This window comes from Cavia porcellus, unplaced genomic scaffold, assembly GCF_034190915.1.
Source record: "Cavia porcellus strain 051 isolate PalLab524CR breed Dunkin Hartley unplaced genomic scaffold, mCavPor4.1 scaffold_21, whole genome shotgun sequence".
Taxonomy (NCBI): Eukaryota; Metazoa; Chordata; class Mammalia; order Rodentia; family Caviidae; genus Cavia; species Cavia porcellus.
Window position 1 is genome coordinate 7,878,591 of NW_026947504.1, and position 11,150 is coordinate 7,889,740.

The 11,150-nt window shown below is 49.8% G+C and overlaps 3 protein-coding genes across 3 annotated transcripts; 2 read left to right on the forward strand and 1 right to left on the reverse strand.

Moving 5' to 3' along the window:
• Positions 1–92: 92 nt before the first annotated feature.
• Apbb3 (amyloid beta precursor protein binding family B member 3) lies at positions 93–5,897 on the reverse strand. Its single transcript, XM_005006953.4, has 13 exons — positions 5,834–5,897; positions 5,400–5,563; positions 5,241–5,317; positions 4,462–4,522; positions 4,106–4,252; positions 3,853–3,980; positions 3,600–3,605; positions 3,334–3,448; positions 3,137–3,221; positions 2,790–2,873; positions 2,395–2,510; positions 2,078–2,269; positions 93–636 (listed from the first exon to the last, which is right to left on the reverse strand). Exons 1-13 carry the CDS (start codon positions 5,880–5,882, stop codon positions 400–402), a joined length of 1,461 nt encoding a protein of 486 aa, XP_005007010.1. The 5' UTR covers positions 5,883–5,897; the 3' UTR covers positions 93–399.
• LOC111753713 (SLC35A4 upstream open reading frame protein) lies at positions 5,897–8,541 on the forward strand. The gene is made up of 3 exons (XM_023560553.2): positions 5,897–6,488; positions 7,454–7,552; positions 8,321–8,541. The coding sequence occupies exons 1-3, from the start codon at positions 6,474–6,476 to the stop codon at positions 8,516–8,518; spliced, it is 312 nt and encodes a 103-aa protein (XP_023416321.1). The 5' UTR covers positions 5,897–6,473; the 3' UTR covers positions 8,519–8,541.
• Positions 8,542–8,902: 361 nt separating this feature from the next.
• On the forward strand, positions 8,903–10,735 carry Slc35a4 (solute carrier family 35 member A4). Its single transcript, XM_005006954.4, has one exon. It carries the CDS (start codon positions 8,912–8,914, stop codon positions 9,884–9,886), a length of 975 nt encoding a protein of 324 aa, XP_005007011.1. The 5' UTR covers positions 8,903–8,911; the 3' UTR covers positions 9,887–10,735.
• Positions 10,736–11,150: the final 415 nt, after the last annotated feature.

Sequence of the window (11,150 nt, forward strand, 5' to 3'; positions counted from 1 at the left end):
TGTGCCTACAGGCAGCCACTAAAGCCAAACACATCTTTCACATGGGTTGTTCGCCCCCAACCCTATCCCAGGACCAATATACTCACACCTAGTGAGGTCACTGAGGGATTTTTATTTGCACTGATTTGCTATCAAGTGTTGCTGAGGTAGAGCCAACTGCCCAGGGCTGGATGGGGCAAGGAACACAAGGACCCAAGGAAAGGAAAGGGCATCCAGGGGCCTAAGTGGTAGTGTAGGTCCTCTCAGTCATTGATATAAATAATAAATTGGGAAATAAATAATGAGTGGATGAGGAGCAGGAGCAGGAAGATAGGTGAGAGGCTGAGGCCCCTGGGGAATGGAGAGGTATAGAATTGGACATGGATTCAGAGCTTACTTCACCAGCCCGCTAACATCACTTTAGGGCATATGAAGGAGAGAGGGTTTCAGCCTAAAGGCATCAAGAAAAGAGAAGACACCCCGCTTTCGAGGGGCTGCCCCTGCACCCCCAACCCCTCCTTTGAGTAGGGGGAGAGGCAGGGGACCTCCTGGGGAGTCCATGGAGCTGGTCCGCTTGAGTCGAAGGCGGGCACGGGCCTGGGCACCCCAAGCCTTGCCTCGAGCTGCAGAGGCCACAAGACACTTCTGGTACTGAACCTAGGGAGAAGGGGAACATGAGGATCTGGCTACTCTCTACCCCTGGCTTCTCCAAAAGCTTCTGCAGTGCAGAAAGCTGGCCAAGGTTTCTGTCTGATACAAGGCTGACAGTTGGTACATCAGCAGACCCTACAGTATTCCTCGACAGCTTAACACATAAACTACAGAACTTTGCATTTACTAAGCACTTAAGGAGGGTTAGACACTTTGTCCTTTGTACAATAATTTAACTTTATCCAGTTATTTATAAGGTGATATTATCCCCAGTTTGAAAATGGGAGTATTGAGATGCGGAGAAAACAGATTTGCCCAAGGTCACAGCCACAAAATAGTAGACTTGTCACTCAAACCTAGTTCAACAATCAGAACTGATTGTACAGATAAAACAGATAGTTCTATCTGATTGTAGCACATACTCTTTAACTTCATCTACCACTATGCTGCCTCTGTTCCATCTCTCACTAGAATGGACTAGTTCCCTGGCAAAGCAGATATAATAGGCAATACATCTGCCCCAATTATCTCTCATTTGAACTACTCAAATGGGATCCTAAATTACTTCCCTGCCTCTAATCTGTATGTCTTCAAAATCTTTCACACTTTCTCTAGCCTAAGTGGTTGTCCTAATCCACAAACCCGAGTTCACTGTCCTGCTCAAAATCCTTCAATGGCTTCTAATGTCTCAGGACAAAATGAACTTACCACTCTGACTATAAGCTTCTCCATTACCAGGTTTCTGCCTTCTACTCTCATTACATCTTCCCTACACACCACACACACTAGATTCTTTCCGATACACTAATCCACTAACATCTCTCTCACACGGCTGTGCTTGGCATGCTTACCCTACTCCCCTTCACCTGGCTACCTTTCTCTTGGGGCCTTTCAATTTTCTATCACCTCTTACAGGTAGCCTTCCTGACCCTTAAAAGGGCATCTCTTTCATCATCTGGTGGTGTACAACTTCCTGGTGTGTTTCTGCTTTAACCTAAGTGCTCTGTAAAGGCAAAGGCTGTACCTTCTATATTGCTGAATTCCCAGAGTAAAGTATTGTACATATAGTATGTACTCCTATTTGATTAATGAGTAAATGAACTAATTCTTAAGCAGTACATGTTTAAATGATCACAGCTGTCAAGAAATAACTTCATGAGACAATCAGGAAAGATAATGCCAGTCATATAGGCATAGCCCCTCACAACTGCATGTGCATGCTGAAATGTATATATAAACCTTGTCAGAAAACCAGGCATAGCAATTATTATATAAAATGTCCTGGCCTTTAAATATTAGGATATAACCATACTGACTAAAAACTGAATGAGGCCCAAAATACTTGTGGTCTGTAGAGAACCTGCTGATCTTGAGCTCAGTCCCTAGTACAGAGCAGCGGAAAAGCAATACCACCCCTCCCACCCACCTACCCTCACCCCTAACTCACCATACAGGCAGCCTGCACAGCTTCAGAGAGTCCCCCAGCATGGGGCTGGCACCAGAAGGCTGCACATTGGAAGCTCTGACGGCCAAGGTCAGCAATGAGGCCAAATGTGTGTGGGTCACGGCCAACACCAATAAAAGTCACAAGGCGCACAGGGCACTGCCACAGTGGCTCCTCTTCTGCACTGGCTTCTGCCTGCCCACATCATACCTAGTCACTAGTGGTCCAAGCACTGGCTGGACCCACTCTTCCAGCAGCAATGGCTCCCTCAGCATCCCAGATCACCCTCCATAGTCCCCAACTTCATCGTTTTGTGGTACCTGAATAGGATGTGCAGTCATGACAGAGTCAGATACACTGAGCATGGCAGGAACCCAGGTGTTCTGGTCCCCCCGAGCGGTGAGGGTACCAATGGCCTCGTTCAGCACATCCATGCCTGGAAGGACATGCCCACTGTGGTATCTCCCAAAGGTTAAAAAAAAAAGGAGTCTATAAAGAATATCGAGGTCCCTCTTACTGACTTGGGATTTGGAAAGAATGGGAAGAGGATAACAGAGACTGGGCTTAGAATTCTAAATTGGGAAAGCCAGTACATCCAAGGCTGTGTACAGCCATGGGAGGACTCCGACAAATGGTGATTGAGCCCACCTCACCCACCTTCCCCTTGATTTATGTCATCCTGCCCATCCAGCCCCACCCCCACCCCCATTCTCACCCATGGCTTTGGTGACTGGCAGGATCCCCATGTACAATGCCTCATACTTCTGAGCAGCCTGGCTCACCGCATCCAACAGCTCCGCTGAAATATACACACCACTTTGGCCAGGAACTCCCTCAGTTCCCCGTTTCCCCAACCTTCTGAATGGTCCAGACCCAGGCCAGAACTGTTATACTAGAGGAAAGCCAATGGATGCCTCTAATTCAGGGCTTGGAATCCCTTGGCTCAGATCCTTGGGATAAGACATATCTCAAGGAAAGTCTTAAATAACCAGAAAACACCTCTCTCCATCATTCGCATCTTTCCCCAAAGCAGCTACAAGTGCAGCAACTCCCTCCTCACACCTTGTCGAGGAAGGTCTTCAGGGGAGATGGGGTCTGGGGAGCAGCAAGCACCATCACCACTGGTCCCAACTCGTTCTGACAAGATCTAAAACAATGTGGTCAGCATAAGGCCCAGGGGAGGGGGAGGGAGTCAACCACCCCAGAAGCTTCACTCCTAGCTCCATACCCACATTCCCTGCCCCACCCCTGGCCCTTACCTGGGCACAAAGCCCATGTAGAGCACTTGCAATGGCCTTGGCAGGAACATCACAGTGAAATACGTGACACTTGAGCATACAGCTGTCTTTGTCACCCGCCACAAAAGCAAAGTCCCTGGCAGAGGCAGAAATGGGGCTGTAGTAGACTTGGTTAGGGACAGGAACCTATAATGCCTACAAGGGGCTTTTAATGTCAACCTAGGGACAAGGTAAGAATGGGGTAGAGAAGTCAGAGCTGGGGTTCAAGGTACAAGGTTGTCACATACCTGTCACTGTTCCAGAAGCATGTGGGAGCACAGGAGAGAATCAGCCCAGTCTCTCAGCATCTCCCCTATCTGTCCCTGCAGAGGTGGGCCCACCCTCCCCAATCAGGGCCGGACCAGGCAGGGGAGGCAGTGCTGGGTTCATATCAGGATCTGTGTCCAGGGGTTCAAGTACAAGGGATCAGCATCAGTGGGTATCACAGCCTGCAAGGGGAGGGAGAAGCAGCTCTTCCTTGGGGGATACAGAAGTCCTCACCGGCCCTTGGAGCTGCCCACGCCCCATACACGGATGTGCACCAGAGGCTGACAGTGGATCAGACTGTGGTCCAGGGGATTCACCAGACTCATGGCATCTTTCTTTAGAATCATCAGCATGTCCTGGCCCTACCGAGGACAGAAGTTCACCCAGAGATCAGAATAAAGGTGACTGTCATGGAGAATAGGCAGTTCAGGGACAACTATCTCTGCTGGGTCATACACTGAACCCCATGTGGGGCAAAACAACTCACCTCACCCCAAGCACCATCTCGGGGCTGGCTCTGGTTGCGTGTCTGGGCCAGCTGCTGGATACAGTTATTGACTGCAATACTACTTTTCCCTGGTGCCAGGTCTTCTTCAGGTACCTCTACCCAACCCAAAGAGCGGACTGCAAAACACTGACCAGTTGGGGAAAAGGAGAGGAAGGAGTACAGGTGGAACAGGTTGTCAAATGCCCAAGGCTCCACCCATACAAATGGTAGTCCCTCCCTCCACCCCTGATGATCTCTGCTCAGCCCAGCTGCATCCCTCTGGAATTTCCACTGGAATTTCCACTGGAATTTCTCAATGTTCTAGGTCCCCAGTGCCCTGAGCCCCAAATCACTACCTTAGTCCCTGGCTCCAGACTCTGGATATAGGATTCTTCACCATACCAGGTCAGAGAATTACTAGAATAGAGAACACAGCTTGTGATAACCACACTTTCTGTAATAAGGGCAAGAGTGAGGCTCAGGTTACTTAATCAGCACAGGGCTTGGGACATCACCTAAAATATAACTCCACAAATATAAAACCTGAGCAGGGTAGAACACAGGAAATATTAAATTATGTAAATATATGGCCTGACATTTGAGGGAAACTTCAGGACACAGGACCCAGACCCCGGGACATAAAAGCTACAAATGTGTAGCAACATCCAAAACATGGATAAGAGCCCAAAACTTGGATGAGACCCAAAAACACAGGATAGGATATTCCACGGAAACTAAGACAACGGCCAAGTTTAGAATATGAAAGGTCTGGACTACAATATGGAAAAAAGAATGTAGCTAAGAACTTAAAACAAGGGCCAAAAATAAGAATCAAGAATGTAGGACAAAGCCAAAAGCACAAAACAGGGCCCAGAATGAGAGAATCCAGAACCTGAGCTGAAAAACAGAGTGCAGGTCCAGTGATTTGTTGTTTTTTGAGAGGATTTCACTATGCAGTTCACGCTGGCCTTGAACTCACTGTGTAGCCGAGGATAGCCTCAAACTTGTGATCCTCCTGCCTCTGCCTCATAGTGCTGGGATTATAGGCGTGCACCGCCACACCCAGATCAGAGCTGCATTTTTTGAGTGTTATGGAACCTCAAACCTTTCATTTTGCTTGGGCCATTCCTGTTACCTCTGGTCCAGCGAGCTCTCCAGGCTGGAGAAAGATCTTCCTTTGGGGGGTCGCAGTTCCCAAACCCCCTTCTGGCCCTGCAGAGTAGGAGTTAGTCAGTATAGCAGGAGGCCTCGGTCCACACCTGAGCTCAGGTCCCGCTCCTTACACTTCACCTACCGTGCCTGGGTCCTCTGCATCTCCTAGTTCCCAGGCTGGGCGCTGCCACTGGGTGCTACCACTGGGTACATGCCAATAGTAAGTACCTGCAGCATCACGAATCTTCCTCCAGCCAGGGGGCAGGCCTGGCTCCCCCTCCAGACTCTGGTCCCCCCACAAGTCATCTATAGGAACAAGACATTGCAGAGGAGGGGCATATTATTCATGATTTCAGAACACCTCGTTATTATCCTCCCACCATTTCAGAAGTGTAGCCCCTAGGCTAAAACTTTAGGCTCCCCAATCTCAAAGACTGCAAGATCAGGGCTTATTTGTCCCCTTGTCCTCACACGGAGACGAACCCCCTACCCTGTTTTTGAGTCTCCGGAGCTGCAGCCTTTCTCCCGCATCTCCCCTCAACCCCTAGTCCTCCCATAAGGCCCTTCAGTGCACACCGTCGCAGTTAACCAGAATGATGGCCAGCATGTAATCCTTGCCCAGCATTGCCCCGCCGCGTCCCCGCCGGCCAGCACTCTTTGCCCAGCGCGACCTCAGGAGCTGCTGCGCTTGCAAGCCCAGCCTCTCTGCGCCGGAGACCGCCAAGCCAACTGGCGCCGCACAAACACTGGGTAGGACAGTGGCCGGCTCGCGGAAAGGGGCGGGCCTGAGCAGCACCGCCTGCCAAGGTGGGAGGGGTGCCTGGAGCCTCGAGTGGGTGCGTGTTTCCGTGCGTGGGGCTATTGGAGCAGCACAGACGCCAACCAAATCGCTGACACCACCGCGCAGCTATGAGCTCAGCAGCCAGCGGAAAATCAGCAAAGCGAACGTGCACCTCGCGCACTCGCGCACCAGTGAGATCATCGCGGAATCATTTGCGCGCGCACACACACAGCCCAGAAAGCTACAGGAAGGTCACGTGAAACTATCTGCAGGGGGGTGGGGGGGATGAAAGGACAGCTTGTGCTTGGTGGCTAGGAAAATACCCCACCCTTTCCCGAAATGCCCCGGAAGTGCCTTCGCCCTCAGTAAAGATGGCTGCGGCATTTGGCAGGAGGGAGGTGGGTCTGCGCCTGCGCAACAAGTTCGGCGGGGAAGATGGCGGATGACAAGGTGAGTGAATCTGAGTTGAACTTATGTCAGGGTTGGTTTTTACACTTCACGGCCTTTTTAGTTTCAAGGAGGACTTTTTAGTTTGGGAATATGACTCAGGGGTTGGGATACCCCTTAATTTGCCTGGGCTCTATTGACTACTTTGGTGAAGGGTGGCGTGAGGTCTGTTTTAGGTGAGGCGGGCTGTGCAGAGCATTGCTTCCCAGGTGTTCCCTTCTGGCAACCATCACGAGCCCAATTACTAGCGCACACGCAACCATTCACGCTTATCACCTAGAGGCAACATTTCTAGTCCACAGGCACACTCATACCACCTTTATTCAAACACTCCCTTGTTCTTAAGTTCATACTTACATGCGATCAGAATCACTCATTTATTCACACTTCTGCCGAAGGTCATTCCTTGTTACTTCTAATTGCTCCCATTCAGTTCGGGATGGCCTTGGGAATAAAGGGATAAAGCCCTAGCTGAAACAAGGGTACCTGCACTTGTCTAGGGAACTGCTTCAGTCCATTATTCCTGATCTAGAATCCCAGCAAATCACCCACACATTTACTAAGTTCCTTCCAGTCCCTGTATCAGGACCTGGGACGCAGCAGGCAGGATAGTCTGATGGTCATTTGCAGAGAGCTCATAGTTCGTCAGAAGTGCTTTTCTCAGACCTAAGTGAAGGTTTCCTAGCCTAAGTGAAGGTATCTATTACCTTCCCTACACACTACTTGTTGTATGAAACTTCTATAGAGATCATCACAGATTACAGATGCAAATTCCATTTGTTATCCTCTCCTTGGTCCCCATGTGAATTCTGTGCTTTAATGCTTTGTTTCTTTTACTACTGCCATCTCAAAAAGGTTTATAGGAAGATATTTCTCAGACCCACACTCTTCTCAACTCCCAGCCTCATGGAAATGAGCAAGGGCCAGGGCTGGGTCAGTCTGCTTACCAATCCTCTCCTTTGTTCTAGGATTCTCTGCCCAAACTTAAGGACCTGGCATTTCTCAAGAACCAGCTGGAGCGCCTGCAGCAGCGAGTGGAAGATGAAGTCAACACTGGTGTAGGCCAGGTAGGGGCTGTCATGCTACTTGCCTTGTTTCATTGCCCAGCTTGCTTTGAGAATATTGAATAAGAGGTAGCAATTTATTTACCAGATGGGTACTGAGGGCTTGTGCTTAGTCACCCCCAGGAAAATTTCCCTAAGAACATAATACTTGAACTAAAATCTTAAGTAGGGTGTAACCAAGATAGGAATTAGTCAGTGTAGCAGCACGGCAACAATAAACTTTCCATGCAGATGGAACAACATATGCACAGGTAGCATTATAAGCATGACATGGGGGAAAAAGGTCAGTTTGGCTGCAGTGTGAGAAGTGGGGGACCTGACTTCAGGAAATGAGGCTATACTTCCTAGGAGCATCTCTGGCCTTCTTAACAGTAAATTCTAAGGTTGAAACCTTCTCACCCCAGAAATTTTTTTTTTTTTTTTCTTTTTTGAGACAGGGTCTTGCTGTAGTTCAGGCTGGTCTTGAACTCACTGTGTGACCCAGTCTGGCCTTTGCACTTTCACCAGTTCGGCCTCAGCCTCCTGAGTGTTGGGATTACAGGTGTGTGCCACCACACCCAGCATGACTCCAGGATTCTGAGACTGCATTATCAGCTCTCCTCCGAGTTCTTTTTCTCACTCCAGACACTTGAGAAAATCTTGAGTGAAAATGCCACAGCTATCCAGAATGAGGAGGGGCAAGTAATATAATTGCTGAGCCCAGCTTGAGTAGTTCTTGGGTTGAGAAAGGAGAGAGCCTGCCTGAGTTTGTTTCTGTGTCTTCCTCTGCAGGATGGCTCACTCTTGTCCTCCCCATTCCTCAAGGGATTCCTGGCCGGCTATGTGGTGGCCAAACTGAGGGCATCAGCAGTACTGGGTTTTGCGGTGGGTACCTGCACTGGCATCTATGCAGCTCAGGCATATGCTTTGCCCAACGTGGAGAAGACAATAAGGGACTATTTCCGATCACTGCGCAAGGGGCCTGACTAGCTCCAGATCCCATGGAGGAAAAAGGATAAGCAACTGGGTCTTTTGACCACAGACACTCTGTCTGGCTTCCCCAGCTGTCATCTATCTGTCCTCCCACCTTCATCTTTGCTTTTTTCCTGCAGAGGCTGTACAGTGGCTTGTCAGCCTGTACCCTGGATTTCTTCCCTCCCTGGTTCAATGGCACTGACCCCAAGACTATGGTTCATCTGCCTCTTCCTCTTCTAGCCCTAACTGTGGAATGTGCAGCTGACTCTGATCTTCAGTGTTCTCTCTGGCAATGTAGCACAACCCCTTCCTCTTGGGAGCTGGCTGTATAACTTGATTTCTCTCAAATAAGTCCCAATCCTTTTGTCCCTTGCTAGCTAAACAGGCTACTGGGAGTATAATTGGGGCATGAGTGTAGAAGAGGGGGGTGTACCAGGCCTTGGCCGTCATAGGCAGGCCCGTTGGACCCTGATGCTACTCCTGTCCACTGCTATGTATGGTGCCCATGCTCCATTGTTGGCACTGTGCCATGTGAATGGCCGAATACCTTTCCATCCCTCCTCAGCTGTGCTGCTCACTGAGCTGACCAAGTTACTGTTATGCGCCTTGTCCCTCTTGGTGGGATGGCAAGCATGGCCCGCAGGGGGCCCACCCTGGCGTCAAGCTGCTCCTTTTGCACTATCAGCCCTGCTCTATGGCGCCAACAACAACCTCGTGATCTATCTACAACGTTATATGGACCCCAGCACCTACCAGGTACTAAGCAATCTCAAGATTGGAAGCACAGCCCTATTGTACTGCCTCTGCCTCCAGCACCGCCTCTCTGCACGCCAGGGGTTGGCACTATTGCTACTGATGATCGCAGGGACCTGTTATGCAGTCGGTGGCCTTCAAGACTCTGTGAACACTCTTCCAGAGCCCCCTCCAGCAGCTGTTGCCAGCACCATGGCCCTGCATATCACACCCCTGGGACTGCTGCTCCTCATCCTGTACTGCTTCATCTCAGGCCTGTCCTCCGTATACACAGAGCTGCTTATGAAGCGACAGCGGCTTCCCCTGGCACTGCAGAACATCTTCCTCTACACTTTTGGTGTGCTCCTGAACCTGGGTCTGCATGCAGGCAGTGGTCCTGGGCCAGGTCTCCTGGAGGGTTTCTCAGGATGGGGAGTGCTCGTGGTACTCAGCCAGGCGCTCAATGGGCTGCTCATGTCAGCTGTCATGAAGCATGGCAGCAGCATCACACGCCTCTTCGTTGTGTCCTGTTCATTGGTGGTCAATGCAGTGCTTTCAGCAGCCCTGCTTCACCTGCAGCTCACAGCCACCTTCTTCCTGGCCACGCTGCTCATTGGCCTGTCTGTGCGCCTGTACTATGGCAGCCACTAGCCCCTGACCATCTCCAGTCATTTTTTTTACCCTGTACCATCACTAAAGCCTCCTTCCAGGCCTCTCTTCGGTAGCCCTGTAACAAGTGCCTTGTGAGAAAAGCTGGGAAATGGAGAGCAGCCATGTTAGTCCTTGGAGGCAGTGGGTGAAAGGATATTCCTGGGAGACATCAAGGGTGGGTTTGGTTAAGAAGACTTAAACTTTCCCACTATACTCCCAAGTTCTTCCAGACTAAACCCCATCTCTGATGGGGGAGGCTCCATATCTTATCCTGTGTGAACACAGTTATTCAAAGTATGGTGTGGGTAATGGGTGGCTTTTCTTGCCTGGCAGAACCACTACCCCTGGGCATGGTACTGGCTGCTTCAGCCCAGTCTTGGTACATGACTTCCCCCAAGGAATATTTACTTCCCAGTCATGCAGGAAGGCTCAGTTGCCACAAATTCTACAACCATCACCCAGGCCATTCTGCCAGCCTTCCCCATCTCCAGTGGTTCCCTCCCCACAGTGCTGCTTCCCACACCCAGCCTTTGGTCTGGAGACTCCAGAGGGGGCTGGAACTTGACTTGTCTCAGGGAATGTTGCCCCAGGCCTTGGTTTAAGCCTACACTCCTGAGCCCTCTTAAAACGCTCTGCCACCTCTAAGTATTTTGGGAGATACCATCTTCCCACTGTGGAGCCTGCCCCTGCCTAGTGGTATCCCAACTCTCAGCTGTCTGGAGAGACTCTGGGCAGTGACCTGGAACCAGGTACAGGAAACTTCTATAACTCAATCAGTGTCTCTAATTGCATAAGCAATAAAGTCTTAATAAAGTATTCTAGGGTATAGGTACCTCCTATAACTGGTCACTATTGTCCTGTGTCTTTTATGTTATACATCTTCGTGAAACATAGTATTTATTCCCCTGGTCTCCTGAGTATCTTTTTTTTTTTTTTTTTTTTTGTCTTTTTCCTTTTTATTGGTACCGGGGACCAAACTCACGACTGCCTGCCTGCTTGCAAGGCAGGTGCTTGTGTCACTGAGCTAAACCCCCAGCCCCCTCCTGAGTGTCTTAATTTTGTAATGTTAGGAGGAAATGTTTTCTTTCAGCAGCTATTGCCAGTGTTCTTTTGGGAACTCTATGGAGCTAAGACTATTCCTTGTCATAGAGCTTTTGAAATTTCCCTGAAGCACAAAACTTGGGCCATAGAGAATGAAGTCTGGAAAATAGAAGTTACTGGGCCCAGCAAAACAAACTAGACTAAGTTAGAAAACTTAAAGACT

Bases quoted from the DNA above. Each gene is read 5' to 3' on its own strand.
- Apbb3 (XM_005006953.4), bottom strand. From the start codon at position 5,882: ATGCTGGGCAAGGATTACATGCTGGCCATCATTCTGGTTAACTGCGAC. The intron at 3,981-4,105 runs GTGAGTTGTTTT...TGTCCTCGGTAG, and splicing joins GAGATGGTGCTTGGGGTGAG to GGCCAGGACATGCTGATGAT. The intron at 2,270-2,394 runs GTACCACAAAAC...TGATGTGGGCAG, and splicing joins TGACTGCACATCCTATTCAG to GCAGAAGCCAGTGCAGAAGA.
- LOC111753713 (XM_023560553.2), top strand. The intron at 7,553-8,320 runs GTAGGGGCTGTC...CTTCCTCTGCAG, and splicing joins TCAACACTGGTGTAGGCCAG to GATGGCTCACTCTTGTCCTC.
- Slc35a4 (XM_005006954.4), top strand. From the start codon at position 8,912: ATGAGTGTAGAAGAGGGGGGTGTACCAGGCCTTGGCCGTCATAGGCAG.